General features: G+C 40.3%; 1 protein-coding gene across 1 annotated transcript in view; it reads right to left on the bottom strand.

Annotated features, from left to right (window-relative positions):
- DYNC2H1 (dynein cytoplasmic 2 heavy chain 1) overlaps positions 1–24,009 on the bottom strand; it is a 292,248-nt gene that overhangs the window by 56,007 nt on the left and 212,232 nt on the right. The window contains 2 exon segments of the mRNA XM_034665650.1: positions 7,993–8,202; positions 22,658–22,774. Coding sequence (XP_034521541.1) covers positions 7,993–8,202; positions 22,658–22,774 — 327 coding nt within the window.

Genomic DNA, 24,009 nt, shown 5'->3' with positions numbered 1-24,009 from the left:
GCAGCTGGCAGACCTCTGTCCCCGCCAACTGTTGACTGATGGTATCAGCTCCTCCCTCCACGGACATCTCCATCCGGAAGCTCACAACATGGCACCTTTCTCTGAGTAAGCACGGGAGACAGCGAGGGAGGGAGCTAGCAGAAGCCACAGCGTGTTGGAAACTCGGTTCAAAGTGGCACCCACATAGACCCTTCTCGATTTCCCCACAAAGGATGATTTTTAAATTTATTTTAATTTCTTTCAGTGATGTTTTGCAGTTTTCAACATACAAGTCTTGCTCTTTTTCTTACATTATTCCCACATATTTACTCTTTTCAATATTATTTTAAGTAGAGTTGCTTTCTTAATTTCATTCTGGATATTCTAAATGCTACGAACTAGCATTCGGTGCTACTGCATAGAAATGCAAGCGATTTCTAGATATTGATATTCTTACTGTAATTTTATATTCATTTTCCTAATGATTGATGATACTAAGCAATTTTCAAAGTTTTTATGTTTATTTATGTAAGTAATCTCTACACCCAACATGGGGCTTGAACTCAGGACCCTGAGATAAGAGTCTCATGCTCTACTGACTAACCCAGCCAGACACCCCAATACTAAGCGTTTTTTCATGTGCTTCTCTGTCATCTGTGTATCTTCTTATTTTTTAATTATGTGTAATTAACACAGTTTTATCTTAGATTCAGGTGTACAATATGATTCAACAATTCTATACGTGACTTGGCACTCATCGAGATAATTGTACTCGGAGTCCCCTGTACCCATTTCACTCATCCCACCATCCCCTCCCCTTTAGCAACCACCATTTTATTCTGTATTTAGAGACTTCTTGTCTCATTTTCCTTTTGGTTTGTTTTGCTTCTCCGCTTCACACATGGGTGAAATCATGCAGACTTTCTCTTTCTCTGACTTATTTCACTTAGCACTGTGCCCTGNTTTTTAATTATGTGTAATTAACACAGTTTTATCTTAGATTCAGGTGTACAATATGATTCAACAATTCTATACATGACTTGGTACTCATCGAGATAATTGTACTCGGAATCCCCTGTATCCATTTCACTCAACCCACCATCCCCTCCTCTTTAGCAACCACCATTTTATTCTCTGTATTTAGAGACTTTTTGTCTCATTTTCCTTTTGGTTTGTTTTGCTTCTTCAGCTTAACACATGGGTGAAATCATACAGACTTTCTCTTTCTCTGACTTATTTCACTTAGCATTGTGCCCTTCAGGTGCTTCCATGTTGTTACAAACGGCACAATCTCACCACACACACACCATATCTCCTTTATCCATTCATCTGTGGACGAACTGCTATCTTACACCACACACAAAAATAAACTGAAAACTGATTAAATACCTAAATGTGAGACCTGAAACCATAACAATCCTAGAAGAAAACATGCAGTGCTTTCTTTGACACTGGCTATAGAAAACTTTTTTCTAGATATGACCTCCTCAGGCAAGGGAAATCAAAGCAAAATTAAACTATTGGAACTACACCAAAATAAAAAGCTTTTGCACAGAGAAGGAAATAATCAACAAAACAACAAGACAACCCACTATATGGGAGAAGACATTTGTAAATGATCTGATAAGGGGTTAAAGTCCAAAATATTTAAGAACTTATATAACTTTAAACCAAAAACAACAAACAATCCAATTTAAAAATGGGCAGAGGACCTGGATAGACATTTTTCCAAAGAAGATGTATTGTCAGCCAACAGACACAGGAAAAGATGCTCAACATCAGTCATCATTGGGGAAAATCAAATCAAAACCACATGAAATACGTCCTCACACCTGTCAGAATGGCTACAATCAAAAACACAAGGAATGACAAGTGTCAGTGAGGATGTGGAGAAAAAAGAACCCTCATGCACTGTTGGTGGGAATACAAACTAGCACAGCCACTCTGGAGAACAGTATGTAGGCTCTTCAAAAAATGAAAAATAGAATTAACATATGATCCAATAATTCCACTACTGGGTATTTACCCAAAGATGATGAAAACACAAATTTGAAAAGATATATGTACCCCTATGTTTACTGCAGCATTATTTACAGTAGCCAAGAAAGGGAAGCAGCCCAAGGGTCCATCCNGCATTATTTACAGTAGCCAAGAAAGGGAAGCAGCCCAAGGGTCCATCCATAGATAAATGGATAAAGAAAATGTGGTATATGTATACCTTCTGGATAAAGTGTCTATTCAGGTATTTTTTCTTTTATTTGGAATGCTTGTCTTCTTATTAGTGAGTTGTACTTTAAAAAAATTCCTAGATACAAGTTCCTTTGTTGGGTCTATGTCTCGCTAATCCTTCCCCTGTCTGTGGCTAATTTTTTATATTCAAAACAGTATAATCAATTTGGGGATAATTTTTATATATGTTTGGAAATACAGGAGTAGGATTTCAATTTTTTTTATTTTTTTGGCTTTGGCTCTTCAATTGTTCCAGTACTATTAAAGAGATTTTCCTTNCAAAACAGTATAATCAATTTGGGGATAATTTTTATATATGTTTGGAAATACAGGAGTAGGATTTCAATTTTTTTTATTTTTTTGGCTTTGGCTCTTCAATTGTTCCAGTACTATTAAAGAGATTTTCCTTCTTCTCTTTAATTGCTGTAGTATATTTGGTGAAAATCAATTGATCATACATCAGTGGGTCTTTGCCTAGACTCTTTGTTCCATTCCATTGAGCTATGTATCTATTTTTATCTCAATACCACAGTGCTTTGATTACTTTCTTCAGAACAGTTCTAGAAATCCTTTTGAGCAAGATCTTCCATTTTATTCTTTTCCAAGACTTTTTAGGGTACACTAGGTCTTTTTATTTTTACAAAAAAAATTAGAAGCAAATTGTCAATCACTGCAAAAAGATTCTGTAGAGGTTTTGACGTGTTGTTTTGAATCTCTCGAATGATTTGAAAAGAATTAACATCTTAACAACACTGAGTCTCCTGATACAGGAACACAGTACATCTTTCTGTTTATTTGGCTCTTCTTTAACTTCCCTCATCAAAGCTTTGTGGTTTTCAACGTATACAAAAGTGCTACACATCTTTTTTGTCAATTTCATCCTGATAGGTCATCTTTATATAATTGCAAACAGTACTTTTTAATTTCAATTTTCCATAGTTGGTTTCAGAATATATATCATTTTTATGTATCTACCTTATATTCCACAACCTTGCTAAACTTAAATGTTCTTACTAGCTCTAGATTTTTTTTTTTGTAGATTCCTTAAGACATTGAAAATAGATGATCATATCCTCTGCAAATAAAGACAGGTTTCCTTCTTCCTTTCCAGTCTGTATGCCTTATTTCTTTTTCTAAATTTGTCGTGCTAGCTAGTGCAATGCTGAATAGAAGTAGTGACAGTGGACCTCAGTCCCTTATTCCTGATCTTAGGGGGAAAGCATTCAGTCCTTTACTATTATGTTAGCTAAGCTTTTTCACAGATGCCCTTCATCTGGTTGAGAAGGTCCATTACTCTAATCCTGACTTGCTGAAAGCTTTTATCATGACTGGATGTTGACTTTTGTCTAATGCCTTTCTGTCTCTACTGAGATAATCATGTAACTTTATTAGTCTATTAAAATGATAAATAACATTGGGGTTTTTTTAATTCAACCCAACATATTCCTAGAATAAACCCCACTTTGTCAAAATGCATTATCCACTTTTATGTTTTGTTGAACTTAATTTGCTAACATCTTGTTGAGAAGTTTTGGGTCTATGTTGAAGACGGAATTTTATCTATAGATTTCCTTTATTGTGATGTCTCTGTTAGCTTTTGCTATCAGGCAATGCCAGTCTCATGAAGTTCAGGGAAGTATTCCTGCCTCTTCTTCTTTTTTTTTTTTTTTTGGAAGAGTTTACATAGAGTGGGTATTATTTCTTTCTTAAATATTTATTAGATTTCAGCAGTCAATTCTAGGAGCTCTCTTTGTGGGAAGGTTAGTAACAAATTCAAATACTTTAATAGAGAGTATAGGGTATAGGCTATTTCTTCTTGAATGAACTTTGGCAGTTTGTATCTTTCAAAGAATTCATACATTTCATCCAAGTTGTTGAATTTATGAGCATAACGCTATTAAAAATATTCTATTATGCTTTTAATGTCTGTAGAAACTGTAGTGATGTCTCTTATCTTATTCCTAACACTGGTAACTTCTGACTTCTCTCTTTATTTCCTCATCTTTCTTTTGGACTATTTAAGTAAAGGTTATATTTCTATCTTATGTCCTATATTGGCTCATTGTGCATACCTCTGTGGTATTTTAATTTTATTTTTATTGGTTGCTTTAGGATTTATAGTATACATCTTTAACTTATTACAGTCTACTTTCAAAAAACAATAAATATTAAGTGATATTTAAAAAAACCCAATAGTATTAATAAAACTTCACATACAGCACTAAAGTCTTATGATACTGTACTTCCATTTCTAACTGCTAAATGAATAAAAAAGGACAAGGGAAAGAATAAACTCTGGAGTTACAATCTCTGCTAAAATATATATATATATATTCTTTCATTATGCACATTAACAGTATTAAATTAGGGATACTGAAAGAGAATTCCAAGATACTAGAAATTCTGTATATATGCAGGCCCCTTTGTACTGACACAAATCAGCAGGAGCTGATTTCCATTTGTAAGTGTATCTAATAAAATTCTGATTTAAGTGAAGCTAGAGATGAGGAGGTGGGGGAGTTCTGTCCCAGTATTTGATAAGCCTCTGGAGATAAGTATGTGGAGTTCAGTGTTCACAAAGCTGCTAAGTGCCTCTTGTAACAAAGACTACCATCCAACTGCATGATATAATTAGCGAACTACTCAGTGACAGAGGAAGTGGGAAGAACACTGATACAGTATTGGCTCTGATACTTTATAGGATAGCATCTCCTTTCAGCTTCAGTTTTCTGATCTAAGTGAAGGAGCATGATGAGAACAGAGCACAAAAGTTCTCTGAACTGGCAAAGTGTTACATAAAACATAAGGTATTACTTTATTCTAATGAAAAATTGTAAATCACTCACCATTAATAATTATCATTAGGTAAAACAGTCGATGACTTTTTAAAGCACTATTTGCATGAAGCTAGCTAAACTTTAAAAGAGGAAGCCTTTAAGATAAGATGGGGATTTCCCTAAACATTTCATAAGAATGTGCATCTTTTTTCCCCCCCAAGATTTAAAGACCAATGATGGAGATGGTCACAGATACTGATGAGTGGAGTGGGGGGAGCTGAAATGTGATGTGGCAGGTGATTCCGCCAGTTTTTATGGGAATTCTGACTACACAATGGCGTTTCTAAATCATTGGCCTGCATCAGAACCATCTCAAGGGACTGATAAAATGCAGACTGCAGGGTAACACAGAGTTTAATTCACACAGTCAGGGGTGGGGCTCAAAAATTCACACTGCCAAGTTCTCAGGTGATGTGGATGCTCCTGGTCTAGAGGCCACACTTTGAGAACCACCGCTATAAAGAAGACCTGGGCAGAGAAAGGAGTGAATGCAAAAAACTGTCTAGCAGAGGAGATCCTAACTCTTAGGCATCCTGAAGCTATACAGTAAAGCTCTATAGGTAGGTATGTGCATATCTGAACAGACGGCATTGTTCAGTAAGAAAAATAAAATGATTTTGTATTGTACCTTTCCAATTTTTATCTTTTAAATTATAATTTAAAGCCTTCGTCCTAATATGTAAAAGAAGAGTAACAATATTTAACAGTATTGTTCTCTTGAACAAATTATAAATATTTTAATTTTTTACAAAAAAAGTTTTAGATTACCAGAAACTGTCAAAGAAATACAAAAGTCATAATTCTCTCTAAGAAAATTCTTAACTCCAATTATGTCAGACACAGTAAAGAAAATGTCAAGTACTGAACTATTTCCTAAATTACATTAAATCATATCACTTAATACAGAACATGTCACGTGCAAATGTAATAAAAAATTAAATTTTTATCTTGGAATAAATGGGATAGTACTGGATTCACAATTTTTGGTAAAACTCATTGGAAAGTAAATGTCAGAAACTATTTTATGGATCTTGTCTGGGTGAAGGTCAGCCTAGTCTCAACTGAGTCTCATCAGATACCAGGAAACATCTCTAGAGACACTCTCTGTGGTATAATGTAAATGTGCTTTGCAAAACATGCTTTTATCCTTGGAAAGAATTTTAACCAATATGTTTTCATGCAAATTATAAAAATATTTCAAAAATAGTGATATCTTAGAGGCCATATTTCTCAATTCAAAGTGTAATATATGGGGCGCCTGGGTGGCTCAGTCAGTCAAGCACCTGCCTTCAGCTTGGGTCATGACCCCAGGGTCCTGGGATGGCGCCCTGCTCAGCGGGGGGCCTGCTCCTCCTTCTCCCTCTGCCTGCAGTTCCCCCTACTTGCGTTCTCTCTCTGACAAATAAATTTTTTAAAAAGTATAATATATAAAACTTAACACATTAATAATGAGATCGTCTACATCCTCAACACACTGTAATTAAGAAGTCCTCAGGTCCCAGTGCCAAACACAGAAACACTGAGGAGAACTTACTGAGTCGGGGAAGAGTAAGAGGTGCTACCAAGAATTAAAAATCTATGACCTCTTTATAAAATGCCATTCTTTGGTCTTACTCATGGAAAATGTTTCGTATAAAAAAGTCCATTTAACTCTTTATCTTTCACTATGGTGTCATAAGCCACATTACAATACCATCATAAATATGATTTATTTTTTTTCCAAGTGTTAATGCCAAAGATCGGCCCAAACGATTTATAGCAGAAGCATAACAAGAAGCCAGGTTTGTTGGCTACCTTTCCTATTTTTCATTAATACCACATACAGCCCTCTTGAGCTGAGGGGTTGATTCCGCTCTCTTTCCCTCTGTGCTACGTGAAGACAGAGCAAACCAGGAAGTGGGCTTCATCAGACAACAGATCTACCAGCAATCTGATCTCGAGAACTACAAGAAATAAACGTTTATTGTTTAAGCCTTTCCAATGTGTGGGAATTTGTTATAGCAGCCTGAACTAAGACAGAAATATTTTTATGTCAGATACAGGAAGTTCCAAAAAGACAATCTTTTATGTTCAAACAGAGAAGACTTCAAGTTGACTATCAGAGTTTTCTATATTGGGGGTAAACAGTGTTGGGGGCAGGGGGAAAACAAAACTCTTTTCTTTCTAAATTCATATAGAACCCTAGTGAAATCTTTTCTAGATGCCAAGTTCTGTAAGAGAATGGTCAAGGGNATCCCATAACGCTGGGATCACACCCTGAGCCGAAGGCAGACGCTTAACCGCTGTGCCACCCAGGCGCCCCCAAAAAGACAATCTTTTATGTTCAAACAGAGAAGACTTCAAGTTGACCATCAGAGTTTTCTATATTGGGGGTAAACAGTGTTGGGGGCAGAGGGAAAACAAAACTCTTTTCTTTCTAAATTCATATAGAACCCTAGTGAAATCTTTTCCAGATGCCAAGTTCTGTAAGAGAATGGTCAAGGGACTAGGCATCAAATACAAGCCAATCAGTTTGGATTAAAGCTAATCCCAGGATTTTTGCCTGAGTTACCAAGAAAAAGGTGTTCTTTGTGTTGGACTTGGAGCTCAGAGGATAGTAAGACTCAGAATGCTAGGATACCACCATGTAGACAGGACCTGCCCAAAAGTGAAATCAACATGGAGGCTGCATGTATATACATATCTACACACACACACGACTAGACAGGTAGATAAATAACGCAAGCTAAGATCCTAATGACAATGTGAAGCTCTTGCATCAAGCTGACTTAATGCTGGCTACCCCTGGATCCTTCCATTTTATCAGCCAATTAATTCCTAACTAGCTTAAGGTAGTTTAACTTGGGTTTTCTGTTACTGTTAACTGTAAGACTTGACAAATGTATACATAATAAAAGAGTCACTTATAATAATGAAATAAAAACACATATATTTAATTTGAGCTTACCTTTTGGTTTAATAAAGCACTTGCCAATTTCTGCACTTCTGAACTCAGTAAGGTAGTCCCTCTGATGACTTTGCTGAGAGCAGCAAGAGACTGATGAATACTTTGGACTAAGCGAATGGCATTAAATTGTTCCAGGATGATGAATGACAATATTGGAGATCCTGGCCGATCATTAGGAGGAGACACCTTCTGATGAATCAGGTTTGAGTTCTAGAAAAATAATATGTCAGGTCATACATACTGAAAAGCAGCACAAATCACTGACATTAAACGCTTCAAAAGTTATTAAAATTCCCTGTTGTCCCACTCCGTTTTGAAATACTATTGTTTTATGGTGGCCAAGTTTATTAAATCTCTGAATACATAGGAAGGGAATTCTGGGATCCACCACCATTTGAAGTGGCATGGGGGTGGGAACTGAGAAGCAGGAGTCAATACAGTAGGAAAAGTCGAAAGAACAGCATCCGTAAGCCAATGCAAAGAGAGAACAGCTATACTGTGAAGAAGAAGAGAAGAAATCATGGCTTTGAAATAAAATGTGAATGGTTATTTAATTCAATTTGAAAATTCCCTGTATGGATATTACAGAACCACACTATAGATCTTGTACTCAAGATCAGTGACTATTACAACGCTGTGTTTATTTCTACATCTATACTTTTTTTTTTAAGATTTTATTTATTAATTTGACAGAGACAGAGAGTGAGAGACAGCCAGCGAGAGAGGGAACACAGGCAGGGGGAGTGGGAGAGGAAGAATCAGGCTCCCAGTGGAGGAGCCTGATGTGGGGCTCGATCCCAGGACTCTGGGATCATGCCCTGAGCCAAAGGCAGACGCTTAACGACTGAGCCACCCAGGCGCCCCTCTACATCTATACTTTAACAGAGATTGACACATGGATTTCTAGGATTTCTCAAATTAGTAGCAAACACTCAAGGAATAGGAGTTGTTACTATACAGCTTATATGGTTAAGAGAAAAAAAAATTCCTTCAATATTATTCTAAAAGTGTCAAAATACAATCAAGAGATAAATGTGGGAAGTCCTCTTACCTCTGTTATCCTAATTTTCTTTATACGTTCTGCTTACAATCCTAGTTAAGGACCCCTTCTGTTTGCTCTAACGGTGTCACGTTCATATACCCCAGGAGAGTGCGGAGAGTGCTGTCTTTTCGTCCACTGAGCATGATAAGTCACTTAATGACGTGATGATCTAGCATGGCTATTGCCATTAAATAAATCACCATTAAATAAATTTTATTAGCTTAAGATTAAAAGATTATTCCTGAAGACATGAGGCGCCTGGGTAGCGCAGTTCTTAAGCATCTGCCTTTGGCTCAGGGCGTGATCCCAGCGTTCTGGGATCGAGCCCCACATCAGGCTCCTCCGCTGGGAGCCTGCTTCTTCCTCTCCCACTCCCCCTGCTTGTGTTCCCTCTCTCACTGGCTGTCTCTCTCTGTCAAATAAATAAATAAAATATTTAAAAAAAAAAAGACTATAAGATTATTCCTGAAGACAGATTTGGGCTAAGACCTCAAATTTAGACATTTTTATTTCTGTTACAGCTATATAGGCATACCTCAGAGTTATTGTGGGTTCAGTTCCACAGAACAACAATAAAGCAAATATTACAATAAATCAAGTCAAATGAATTTTTTGGCTTCCAGTGCCTAAAAAAGTTATGTATATGCTATACCATGGTCTCTTAATTGTGCAATAGCATTGTCTCTTAAAATAAAAAAACAATGTATACATCTTAATTAAAAAATATTTTATTGTTAAATTTGCTAACATCATCTGAGCTTGCAGTGAGTCCTCATCCCTTTGCTGGTGGAGGGTCCTGCCTGGCTGCCGAGGGCTGCCGACTGGTCAGGGTGGTGGCTGCTGGAGGCTGGGGTGGCCTTGGCAAGTTCTCAAGACCAGACAGCAATGCAGTTTGCTGCCCTGATCCACTCTCCCCGTCAGCAACGGTTTCTCTGCAGCACAAGAGGCTGTTTGACAGCATTTTACCCACAGCAGAACTTCTTTCAAAACGGGAGTCCGTCCTCTCAAACCCTCTGCTGCGTCATCAACACGCTGACGTCATATTCCAAGTCCTTTGTTGTCACCTCAACCTTCGCAGCACATTCACCAGTAGATTCCATCCCAAGAAACCACTGTCTGCGCTCATCCGTGAGAGGCACGTCCTCATCGGTTCAGGTTCGATCACGAGATCGCAGCAGATCAGCCCCGTCTTCAGGCTCCACCTCCGATCCAGCTCTCCTGCTGTTTCCACCCCCGTCTGCAGCGACTTCCCCCACTGAGGTCCCGAACCCCTCAAAGTCGTCCCTGANAGCAGATCAGCCCCGTCTTCAGGCTCCACCTCTGATCCAGCTCTGATCCAGCTCTCCTGCTGTTTCCACCCCATCTGCAGCGACTTCCCCCACTGAGGTCCCGAACCCCTCAAAGTCGTCCCTGCNTCAAAACGGGAGTCCGTCCTCTCAAACCCTCTGCTGCGTTATCAACAAGCTGACGTCATATTCCAAGTCCTTTGTTGTCATCTCAACCTTCGCAGCACCTTCACCAGTAGATTCCATCCCAAGAAACCACTGTCTGCGCTCATCCGTGAGAGGCACGTCCTCATCGGTTCAGGTTCGATCACGAGATCGCAGCAGATCAGCCCCGTCTTCAGGCTCCACCTCTGATCCAGCTCTGATCCAGCTCTCCTGCTGTTTCCACCCCCGTCCGCAGCAACTTCCCCCACTGAGGTCCCGAACCCCTCAAAGTTGTCCCTGAGGGTGGGAATCCACTGCTGTGAAACCCTTTATCATGTTGGTATTTTGACCTCCTCCCAGGAATCACGATATTCTTATTGGCATCTGGAGTGGGCAATCCTTTCCAGAAGGTTTTCAGTTTACTTTGCCTGGATCATCAGAGAATCACCATCTATGGCGGCCATAGCCTCACAAAATGTATTTCTTACACAGTAAGACCTGAAAGTCGAAACAACTCCTGCCTCCGTGGGCTGCCAGAATGAGAACAAGATTCATCCCACTGTCCATCTGCATTGGAGCTCCGGGGTGCCCANTGTTAAATTTGCTAACATCATCTGAGCTTGCAGTGAGTCCTCATCCCTTTGCTGGTGGAGGGTCCTGCCTGGGTGCCGAGGGCTGCCGACAGTCAGGGTGGTGGCTGCTGGAGGCTGGGGTGGCCTTGGCAAGTTCTCAAGACCAGACAGCAATGCAGTTTGCTGCCCTGATCCACTCTCCCCGTCAGCAACGGTTTCTCTGCAGCACAAGAGGCTGTTTGACAGCATTTTACCCACAGCAGAACTTCTTTCAAAACGGGAGTCCGTCCTCTCAAACCCTCTGCTGCGTCATCAACACGCTGACGTCATATTCCAAGTCCTTTGTTGTCACCTCAACCTTCGCAGCACATTCACCAGTAGATTCCATCCCAAGAAACCACTGTCTGCGCTCATCCGTGAGAGGCACGTCCTCATCGGTTCAGGTTCGATCACGAGATCGCAGCAGATCAGCCCCGTCTTCAGGCTCCACCTCCGATCCAGCTCTCCTGCTGTTTCCACCCCCGTCTGCAGCGACTTCCCCCACTGAGGTCCCGAACCCCTCAAAGTCGTCCCTGANAGCAGATCAGCCCCGTCTTCAGGCTCCACCTCTGATCCAGCTCTGATCCAGCTCTCCTGCTGTTTCCACCCCATCTGCAGCGACTTCCCCCACTGAGGTCCCGAACCCCTCAAAGTCGTCCCTGAGGGTGGGAATCCACTGCTGTGAAACCCTTTATCATGTTGGTATTTTGACCTCCTCCCAGGAATCACGATATTCTTATTGGCATCTGGAGTGGGCAATCCTTTCCAGAAGGTTTTCAGTTTACTTTGCCTGGATCATCAGAGAATCACCATCTATGGCGGCCATAGCCTCACAAAATGTATTTCTTACACAGTAAGACCTGAAAGTCGAAACAACTCCTGCCTCCGTGGGCTGCCAGAATGAGAACAAGATTCATCCCACTGTCCATCTGCATTGGAGCTCCGGGGTGCCCGGGTGCACTGTCCATGAGCAGTAATACTTTGAAAGAAATCCTTTTATTCTGAGCAGTAGGTCTCAACAGTGCACTGGAAAACACTCAGTAAACCAAGGTGTCAGCAGTTGTGCTCTCACCCAGGCTTTGCTCTTCCATTTCTAGAGCACGGGCAGAGTCAACGGAGCACAATGTGTAAAGGCCCCAGGAACTTTCGGAGTGGCCAATAGCAGGGGCTGCAACTGAAAGTCTCCAGCTGCATTAATTAAACAGACATATTTGGGTGAGAGACTTTCCACCACTCTTGGATCCATAATCCAAGGAAACAATTCATTGTACTAAACTTTTTAGAAGGGTGATTTAGGGGCACCTGGGTGGCTCAGTCGTTAAACGTCTGCCTTCAGCTCAGGTCACGATCCCAGGGTCCTGGGATCGAGCCCCGAGTTAGGATCCCTGCTCAGTGGGAAGTCTGCTTCTCCCTCTCCCACCCCCCCTTCTGGTGTTCCCTCTCTCACTGTGTCTCCCTCTGTCCAATAAATAAACAAAATATTTTAAAAAAATAAAAAATAAATAAAAGGGTGATTTAGGAGAGCATCAAAAAATGCTTAAAATTCAGACAGAGTTCACATGGGGACTATGGTTTATAGACATGCAGTAAGTGTAAAACGCAAACTGAATTTCAAAGACTATGGGGGCGCCTGGGTGGCTCAAGTCAGTTAAGCAACTGCCTTCAGCTCAGATCATGATCCCAGGGTTCTGGGATCGAGCCCCACATCAGGGTCCCTGCTCAGTGGAGATTCCACTTCTCCCTCTGCCTCTGCTGCTCCCCCTTGCTTGTGCTCTGACTCTGATGGATAAATAAAATCTTAAAAAAAAAAAAAAGACTTAAGAATGTAAAATATCACATTAATAATTTTCTACACTGATCACATGTTGAAATGCTTCTGTTTTGGATACATCATATGATATAAAATGTATTATTAAAATTAAGTTCACCTGTTAGCACTTATAACAGATGACATCAATGGCTCTCATCTGTGTTTCACATCCTACTCCCATCACATAGTCCTGCCCTCGAGACTAGCAAGTAAAATGCTGTATGTTCAGCAATAACAACAAAAGAAAAGAAAAAATATACAGTACAGTCTCAAAAGTGACTAATAAAAGATAAAAAAGCATTGTGACGGAAAAGAAGGCGGCAGCGGCAGCAAAACATACTATATAAGCTGTGGTAAGTTAATCAGTGGAAAAGCGTAACATAGCAGGAGACCGCAAAGTACAGTCGTCCAGATCACGACATAATCCACTTCCTCAAGGCCTTCACAACTTCTCATAAAAAAATCCATGTCAAATAATTCTAAAAATAAATGCAGGAATTCTACACACCCGAAAGGATGAAGTACAGAGAGAACTCATAGTAGTAGCAATATGTTACAATCTTAAGACAAAAAAATTGTGAATAATGTATGTTTTAATTCAATACATACACATACATAAGCTAAAATCACCATGAATAATTACAACACACAGCAGCAGGAGTTTTGGTGAAATTCCTGAGGGACTACCGTTTTATCTTTTGTCAGCTAATTATTGTAAGAAAAGCCTTTTCTAAGGACTAAGTACGAATGAGTAAACTGTGTTCCTCTGAAGGATGGCTTTGACATTTTAAAGCTCATCTTGTCATTAAAAAGCTAAGTGTATCCAGAGAAAATCATTAAGTGATTATGGAGCTGCTGGGGAAAAAGGTTACGGGTATTTTAAAACTTAACTATTAAGCATGGAGTATCTTTCAGGCCAGGAAAACCACTCTAATTTGGCATATTACGGGTGTGAATCCAGGATTTGTGTGTTTTAACTGACGTAATTGTCGAAGTGGGATACTATTTCACACTTCAGTAAAATGGACGACACGGGTAAGCGGTGTCGTTTTCTGAAAATGGTTCTTTCTGAGAGCATCTGTCATAGGAGGACATTCTAGCACTGACTAGACCAGAGGCTGGCAAGCGTTCCCGTAAAGCTCCAGAGAGGAGACACGCCAGGCTGTGCGGGTCACTGTCACTCCAGCATGCTGTAGGGCAGAGAGGCTGCAGACGGTCGGCAGACAATCAGGCTGACCGGATTTCAGTAAAACTATTTCCAGAAAATGAGGACAGGTCAGAGGTGTCCCTTGGGCTGTAGCTGGCCAAGCTCTCAGGGACAATATCACCTATTCAAAGTGTTACGGAGATTCAGGTTTGGATCCTTCCCAGATCTGCGACGCAAGGAAATTACTAAGATTATAGTCTCTGCTCATATTTGCTCACGGCTTATAAAACAATGATCAACAACCAGACAGAACCACCCCCGTCATATGATCATGTCTTGGTTCAAGATATTTTTTCTATGATAAGGAAGATATTAAAAAGACTCAACATATAATCAGTTTAAAAAGCAAAAAAGGAAATGAGAAACACCTTCATTTCCATGGGGTAGAAATTTTACTTTTGCCCTCCAGGAACCAATTCTTCTTTAGATAATCATTTCCTACTATCTCTCTGGGGCAGAAACAGCCTTTCCTAAGTCTTCATCCATACGGTTCTACAAGAATTTACTCAACTCAGTTGCAGAAATTAGTGTGTGACTTAAAGCTTCAGTATTAAGAGCACTCCATTCTCCCAACCACAGTGACGGCCAACAAGACAGAATCCAAGACAGTGAGAATTCTGCTGGGTGCTCTGAGAAAGAAGCCCCTGTTTCCATTAGACTTGAAACTAAGAGATCATAAGGTGGAGAACAGGTGCAGTCATTCTGTGACGTTGGAGAGACAGCTCCCTCAGTTCTATACATATGTGTTACATTCTGTAGAGAGATAAATGAACTCCTAATCAGAACGGTCAAAAGCTTGCCATATCTGCCTTAAATTATGTCTCTCCAGAAGTGGATTTCTGACAAAGAGAGCAAGGAAGGGAACAAAAAAGGAAATAAGGAAATAAAAGAGTACTACCCATTTGGTGAAGCGGAGAAAGATCTATAGAATTCCTGGTATCCCATTTCCCAGAATAACGGGCTGCTTTGTCGTTCTATTTTATTGTACCCAAAGCCAGCTATGAGTAACAGAGCTTAGCGTAAACTTGGTAACAGCTATTTCCAGGATCATGCCAAATTATCAAATGGATCAAAGGAAACCAAACATTTTAATGCTCATTTCATTTAGTTCAGTTACAATTAAACGTGTGTTCACTGACCAAGCAGAGCTCAACTAGGACAAGTGTGTGCTCATGGCCCGATCAACTGTGTAAATCATGCGTGCCAAAGAACTGGACGAGATGGCAGAGCTGCTGGCGAGGAGCAGAGGGAGTAAAGCCGAGGCGCAAAGACCGGAGGGCGGTATTTTGAGTTGACGCACTGAAGCTGATGGAAGCTATTACATCTTCTGAAAACTGACAGGAAGCTAGGGAGTGCTAATAAAAAAAAAAAAGGAGCTTTTGGTTTAAATATAAATTATTTGCTAATTTTATGTGCCTTGAAAACTCCCTAGCTTTGATGTATAATCCTACAGTATTAACAAACAGCAAATCCAGCAGAACCACTAGCCCGTGGTTCTCTGATAGCCATTTTCATACCAAACTTGGGTACGTAGAGTAAAATGGCACGTCACTAAGATGAAGAAGTATGTTTCACAGGCTCTCTGCTCTGTGATGCGGCCGGAGCAGTGGTTCTGCGGCTCCGTGGAGCTCTCAGGGGAGAAGGTAACAACACAGTCTCACCCTGAGAGATGTCACGTGGACCAGGGTCCCCGAGGGGAAGGACGACTGACATTCTAGAGCAGACACTCAGTGCCAGGCACACCATGAGTTCCCACACGACGTTATTCTGTTACACGTTACCAGTTTCAGCAATATAAAAACAGGGAAGAGTGGATCACGAACAAGGATAACAAATGTCATTGAATTTGAAAATTTTATGCAAAATGCATCTACGATGAACAGCTATCTTTTCTTCAAAGCCCTCCTAAAACTGGTGTGCTGACGTGTACACGGACTCTCAGAAAGACAGCAAGACACGCAAATGCTGTGTGTGCACGCTGTTTCGAAGTCTGTGAAGAGTCCAACGTTCTCGTGCAGCGAGTGAACTGGTTCATGATGTTAAGGCTGAAGGGAACACTCAGGTTCCAGCCACTCAGCACCCAGATTCGACGAGAAGCAACAATTCCAACTCCACAGAACACGCCACTTCAGAGAGACAGGCAGTCGACAAGGCACAAGCACTTAAAGGACACGAGCAACTTATTTTACAACTGCTCCAAGTAAGAAATAGAGAATTTCAGTTCTGTTTTTAACAGAGTAAGATGGGGCTAAAAACAACTACGCTGAATAAAATACTAAAGCATATTCTTAAATACACCCAAATGCAACCTTGAAAGGGGAAGAAAGAATTATTCAAACAATTAAGTGCTGAGTACTCCATTTTCACCTCTATTAACTTCATCCTGAAGGCAAACACAAGGTATTCTGGATTAGAGATAATTATATGTTCATTACCTCATGGTAAATAGTGTGTTGATATTGTCCTTGTCCCCTGTCCAAGGGCTGACCTTTAGGGTGGTCTGGTGAGAGCCGGATCAATTATCCTACACAAAGAGCCAAATGCTGCATGGGCGAGGTAGACAAGGGGTGGGGAAGGTGCTGATGCTCTCCTCATAGACAGGATCAGGCTGTCTCCTCCCTCTTCTCCTCCAAAGAGGATGTTCTAGGAAATGTAATGGGCTTGAACCCTAATCAACAATGCGGTGTGTAAATAAAATCTCTCAGGAGCCACGCCATCTAAGAGATGGCTCCAAGTTCGGGCTTCACCCCTCTTGACCTATAAAAACCCAGGGAGACAATGCTCTGGTCTCTCCAGCACCTTGGGGCTTAGGAACTTAGAGTCAACCCTGTGGCCCTCTCAGAGAAATAATAATAGTTTTATTATCCCTTCTGATCAGAGCAATAACTAGACAAAATGCTACAAAGCTAATTCTCACGGTGTGTGAAGAGTCACACAAGACTGGGGCTCTTTATAGTAACACTAGAAATCCAGGAACGTTTTTTATTTTTCCACACTAAGAGTGGGAAAATGGCAAGCAGGCCACTGAAGTCCACTGATGCCAGAGAACCCGAGCTTCTGCACTCATAAATACGGGGCTGCAAGACCAGAGATCTGGTCCAGGATCTGCTCAGGTGGAGAGGTTAGAAAGACAGCCCCCAAAACTGAAATCCCGAACGAGGACGCTCTCAGGAGAAGAGTGAAATAGAAATAACCCCCATTCACCTCTGTCCCAAGGACAAGTAGGGAAATCGTGGGTGTTAAAATTTGGTAGTGACTGGAGTGGGGAGTGCAGGTGTAGGACTCTCTTCTCAAAATCAACTGTCACAATTGGAACTCGAACGGTACTTTGTATGCACTACTTTGGAGGTTCTAAGGCACTTCAAGAGGGCAATTTAGTTTACACAGTTCCAGGGCAGGGCTATCTCAAAGTATGTGAAGGGCTCATGATCGTGACCAAACCAAACAAAACCCTAATCCTACATTCTAAATTGAATGGCAGAACGCAATCGTAGGCTACAAATAATTCCTTCAGGTAAAGTTACCAAAATAATCAGCAGCTCATGGCTTAAAAAAAAAGAGCCCAAACTACTCTATAAGTAAGGCACCCTATCAAGTTATCATTTACAATGTAGAAGAGAATCAAATCCACAAAGATTTCAGATATCGGAATAATCACACATGATTATTTATGTTTATCATAAAACAATTACAGAAATGTTTTTAGAACCAATAGAGAATCTTAAACAACAAGCAGATCTGGCAAAGAAACAAAGAAAACTTCTAAATTAAAAAATACATAATCTAGGGATGCCTGGGTAGCTCAGTCGGTGACGCGTCTGCCTTTGGCTCAGGTCATGATCCCACAGTCCTGGAATCGAGTCCCACATCGGGCTCCTTTCTCTGCGGGGAGCCTGCTTCTCCCTCTGCCTCTGCCTGCTGCTCCCCCTGCTTGTGTGCGCTCTCTCTCTCTCTCTCTCTCTGACAAATAAAATCTTTAAAAAGAACTTGGAAGTTTAAAATTAAAAATAAAATTTAAAAATATATATACATAATTAAATATAAAATATAAAACTGTAAAACTAGATTAGATTTAGCTGAATGGAGTGAGGGAACTGGAAGACAGATGTGCAGAGTTTATTAAGAATGCATCACACAGACAACAGGAAATGGGAAATAAGAGAAACAGGACACTTGATGAGGAAAGAGGAAAAGGCTACCCTGTATCTGATTAGAGTTCCAGAAGAGAGAAGGAGAAAGCAGAGCTAATAGTTCCAGTGACTTGGCAGTGCTGATGCGCACCAGCAATCCAACTTCAAAAAGCCCCTTAAGTCTCAAACAAGACCTAAAAATGAATGAATTAAAGACAAAGAAAATAAATACACACTGAGTCTTAGTAAAACTGCAAAAGTAAGACAAAGAGATCTAAAAAGAGTAAGAAAGGAGCAAAAAGGAGCAAAAAGGGACTTCTCAGCAGCAACGAGAAAAACCAAAGAGGAGCAGAATTATCTCACTATATCTTCAGTATAATGAGAGACAGTAACTGTTAATATAGGAAAATATATATTTAAACAACAGAGAAGGGGCGCCTGGGTGGTTCAGCATCTGCCTTTGGCTCAGGTCATGATGGAGTCCTGCATCGGGTTCCCTGCTCAGCGGGGTGTCTGCTTCTCCCTCTCCCTCTGCCCTTCACCCTGCTTGTGCTTGCGCTCTCTCCCAAATAAATAAATAAAATCTTTAAAAAAATTAAAAAATTAACAACAGAGGGAAATTAAAGGCATTTTCAGATAAATAAGAACTCAAAGAACTTATCGCCAAAGGACTTTCCCTGTACTTCAGGAGGAAGGGAGGTGACACTAGCTGTTCGTGCCTGAGACGCCAGAAGGAATGAACAGTGAAGACCCCGAATGTGGGGCAGATCCTAACCAGCATCAAGTGACAACCACCCCCAAGTCTGAAACACGTAACAGTAACTCCACAGGAAATGAGGGCTGCGCATTGTGTCCTAAGCTTCTTGAATTCTCTTCCACGTAAGTAATTATATTCAACTTTGATAAGCTAAGTAGGTACAATAAAATATCACTGGAAAATGAGAAAGCATATATGATTTGTAAACTATGAGAGAAAATATCAGAGACATCAGTCCAAAGGAAGATAAGAAAGGAATGAAAAAAAAGTAGGAAAAATACAAAACATAATAATAATATAATGTAATNGGTACAATAAAATATCACTGGAAAATGAGAAAGCATATATGATTTGTAAACTATGAGAGAAAATATCAGAGATATCAGTCCAAAGGAAGATAAGAAAGGAATGAAAAAAAAGTAGGAAAAATACAAAACATAATAATATAATGTAATCCAAATTAATGTACATAGACCGAGAGATCCGCCTAAAGATCAAACACAAGCCACTTGTTGGCTCTTTGTAAGATACACCACAAAACAGATTCAAAAGCCGAGAGTAAAAGTAGGAAATGAGATACATCTACCCAATAGCAAAAGAAAGCTTATACAGACTCATTAATATTAGAAGAAAAACACTTTAAGAGCTGAAGAAAATTACAGTGATTAAGATTCAACCCATCAAGAAATAGTTGCTGGAAGGGAGGGAGGATGGGCATTAAGGGAGCATGTGGTGAGCACTGATGAATGTATGCAACTGATGAATCACTGAATTTTACCCTTGACTAATACAGTATATGTTAACTAATATATACTGTGATATGTTACAGTATATGTTAACTAACTTGAATTTAAGTAAATATTTTTAAAAAGAAGAGATAACATTCTAATTTTGTATAATTCAAGAACGGACAGTAAAAAACATTTTCCGATCACAGTTATAGAAGAAATCTTAACTAAAAGGTGACCAGGAAAACAACTCATCAATAAGAATGCATGACAGAAGATGAACTCATAATGGAATTTAGAAAATATTTAAAACTGAACAATACTCAAAACACAAATGTAAGAAATGGAGAGAAACGGTTAAAACAGCAATATAGCCTTCAGTGTTGAAACTAAGAGTCAGAAGAGGGGATTACTGAAGCAAACCCCTGAATCAAGAAGCAGAAAGAAGAGAAGGAAGAACAAAGGGAAGGCATGCCCTGTTCCTGGAAACGAGATACCCTCTCTCAGCTCCAATCAACCCACTTTTCCATCCTCTCTGTGTAGCTTTGTGATGCTGAAGCTGTGCCTCGTGGAATGTCCAAAGTGGAACGGCAAGCCCGACTGGGAAGGGAGGAACTCTGTCCTTCCTGCTAGCTGGCCTTCTCCCAGGGGTGCTCCAGCCCTGAGAAGAGACCCCCCAACCCCGGGCTCTGCAGAGTGACTGCACCCCCAGGAGGCAGCGCTCTCCTGGGTCCCAGTCCGACTCCCAGGACGGGAGCTGTCCACGGCTCCAGGTGCTGACCACTTCAGAGGCTACCCTGGTTCCCCGCTCCAGGGAAGGGAGTCGCTTCCTGCACACATCTGTGTCCTAGTCTTTCTGTTGGTGTTTTTAGACCCTGCAAGACTTGTATAACCAACTCCCTGTATTAAATCATCTGTTGAAATACCTCGGGTTCTTTCTACTTTGCTGACAGGAATGCCACAGGCAGAATGTAAGTTACTGTAAATTACATACTTGGTGTGACTGAAAGGAACGAAATCTGTCAGCATGGGTGCGGGGAGAGAGGTGGCGCAGAGAGCTTTACTAAGAACTAAATTCCAAGGGCAACCTTTCACCTGACACTGACTGAAACAGGAGATTAAATGTGCTCAGTTTTAGATGTTGCAGTAAGCAAAAAAACCCCACAAAACGAACAAAACAGCTCTAAGTACAACTGAGAAATGCTTTTATACAACAAAGGTGTGTAGTATAAATATGTTCCCTACCTTAAATTTTCTAAAACCAGGACATAGTAATCATATTTTTATGATTTCACCTTAATTAAAAGGGAAGAAAAGTGAGTAACTGAGAAGAAATCATTTAGAAGATATTTTTAGTTTAAGAATTTAAGTACTAGTCCTATTGTTTATTCTAGCACTATCTATTTTAATTTTATTCAATTACAATCCATTCTTTTAAAATTAGGCTACTGAGTCCACAAATTTAATTTGACAAATATACAATCTACTTACCAGTCTGAACAAAAAAATAATAGGTACTGGATCAACAGGTTTAGTTGCAGTTCAGAAAAAAATCCATCACCTACTTTTCCCTCAACAACTCTATCAGCCTAGAAGAGACGGTTTCATACGTACCGCTTATCACATGGGTAATTGCAGTGAGAATTAATGGGAGTTCTCACGCCATATAAAGGAGATGTAAATTGGTTAGAATGTCAGAAATTCTCATCAGTTATCACCATCAACCAGGTATTAAAAATTGATGAGTGGTAGCTGGTGTGTAATAAAAATTTTAAAGCATGAACTGACCTTTCAAATGCAAACATGCAGAATATTAAATGAGATTAGGTTTTTCTCTGTTATACTTTTAAGTATTTACTTGTCAAATTACTGGTTTTCAAATTACTATTTTTCAATAGAAATCCCAAGAAAAATGTCACAAAAACAACAGATGTTACTAAATTATGCATCTCAACTGTTTAAAAATGATATAAGAAAGTAATGATTAATGATTAAGGAAGTAATGCCAGAAGTTATAGTTACATATTTATATATATTTTTTTCCTGAAATAGATATAATCACTAATACAGTCACTAAAAATCTAGAGTGAATTGGTACGAAGATGGGATCGCAGTCAGGATGCGTACAGAATGCTTACTTGTGGGCAGAGTGGGGAGTGTGGCTTAGGATGCCAGCCGGTGTGGGATTTCTCCTCCAGCTGCCTACATCAAGCTTTCTCAGTGCAATGATCTGAGTAGAAGCAGTGACTGCAGTTAGCAGGGGTCAGTGCTTACTGAGTCTGCTGACCAATTGTTGAGACTGTCCTAATAACCCAAAATTACAATTCTGTAAGGCGTGAGGACTTTGAATTTGTAGAAGGTTTTAAACGTTTTCCTAGGTTCTGAAATTAGCTTTATTTGACTTCCCTTATTTTGGGAGGTTAGATCTGATACACAGGCATTTTTACAGTATTACTAAACGGATGAACTGCATAGGTTATTTTGTCACATCTGGAAACTAAAGCCCTGTTCTCCAAGACCAGGACTCACGATGCTCTGTTGGCTTTGCCTGGTGAGTGAGCACCTAGTCCACGTCAACAACGTGACTATTCTACAGTACAAAACCACGCCAGCTTCCAGCGCCAACGGTGCTCCCTCAGCACCCTGAGTCCTGTGAAAAATGCCACTTTGGCGAGCAGTCATTGACTTCATAGAACGAGCAGAGAGACGGCAAGCAGTGATCACAGGAACACGCAGCAGGCGCAGACGAGCTGGTACAACAGCAGGCATGACAGTGACGCCAGCCACCCTGCCTCTCAGGCTCGTCTGTCCTCCTCCTTCCTGGAAACCAGTACACAGTAAGGGGAAGTGCAAAGTTTAACCAAGAGACAATCTGGGGGTAAAACTGGAAAAAAAAAAAAGGATAGGGAGGAAAACGGGGCAACAAGTGGACTACCACTCCAGCACTAACCTGGTTTAGTTTCTTCCAGAGATTGAGGACCGGGGACAGCTCGTTAGACCAGATTTCTCTATCAAATTTGCAGCCAGCTGCTGCAGACCTGCCCAAGACCTTCAACTGTGAAATCACCTGGATGAAAATAAGTAGTAGCCAAAAATGAACAGACAGAAACAGTCAGGGCACAAAAATAGCTACACTGATGTTATAAAAATAAAGACCAAATATAAATAAGTTTTAATCCCATTCTCTCTTCAATTGGCTTAACATTTAACCAATTTCCTTAAGCAGTTAAAAAGTAAGAGAACTTAAAAGTGAGAAAAACGATTATAAAAATTACACGTTATACTGCCTCTTATGTGAGAAGTGGCTTCGTTAGTCAGAAAGCTCCAATTATCTATTGTCAATGATCTTAGTGTCTCTGTTTGCTCATGTCTGAAACCTAAAATATTTTTCAGTTTGACTCGCTTAAACTTCGCAATTTCCAAATGCTAATTAATTAAAGATAGCTTTTCTGAAAAGAGAAAATGGTAGGAAAAATAGTACATAGCATACCAAACTACATAAAATAGTAAAACAATTCTAAGTAATTATTTATTGTCACAAATGATCATAAATCCAAGTCTTAAGGCTCTGTATTAATTTTTAGTTGTCACGTAAATGTTCCCTCTCGCTTCGACTCTAACGAACGACGTGCGGACGGACCAGTTAGAACGAGGTAAGGTGCGCGCTGACCCCTCTGTGCCCTCCTCGTGACTAGCTTCGCCATCACCCTGCTCACCAAACCCGCTCCCTCACTTCTGTCTGCTCAGGCGGTCCTTGCGGACTTCCGTGTCAGGAGCTCACCTGTTAATCACCTGCCACGAGGGAGGAGCTAGAACAGAGGACGCTCAGCACTGGACTGCAGAGAGCCGGGCGTACCCATCAGTGAGTGACCACGGACTCACCTTCACAAGTGTTTCAATGAAACGGTAAATCTCCTCACTTACCTGACCTAAAATAAACCCACAGCCACAGGCGTGCGTTTTCCTAAACTAGTATTTTAAACTTCAACCTTTGCAGCATGTTGACTCAATTTCTGTTTTATTTTTTTAAAGACATAAATTGTTTTTCCTTTTTTAACAGATTGGGCTATGTTTCATATTTCGTCGGATAACGAAATAGTCGTTCGTAACAAAATAAGAGCCATCAATCTTCCGGAATGAACGCACTGCTCGGTTGTTAAACACCCAAAACCACTCTGTGAAACTCAACTTACTTCTAGAGCTTTTGATTGATTCTCCAATCTTGAAAAACTCACGGTGATTCAGTGTTTCATTTTCTTTGTTTTTCTGGTGAATTATTTTCATTTGCTCTAGCTGAACCTT

Source organism: Ailuropoda melanoleuca, chromosome 8, assembly GCF_002007445.2.
Source record: "Ailuropoda melanoleuca isolate Jingjing chromosome 8, ASM200744v2, whole genome shotgun sequence".
In the NCBI taxonomy this organism is placed as follows: Eukaryota; Metazoa; Chordata; class Mammalia; order Carnivora; family Ursidae; genus Ailuropoda; species Ailuropoda melanoleuca.
Note: the sequence above shows the minus strand (reverse complement) of the source record. Positions and strands in the feature narration are given on the sequence as shown.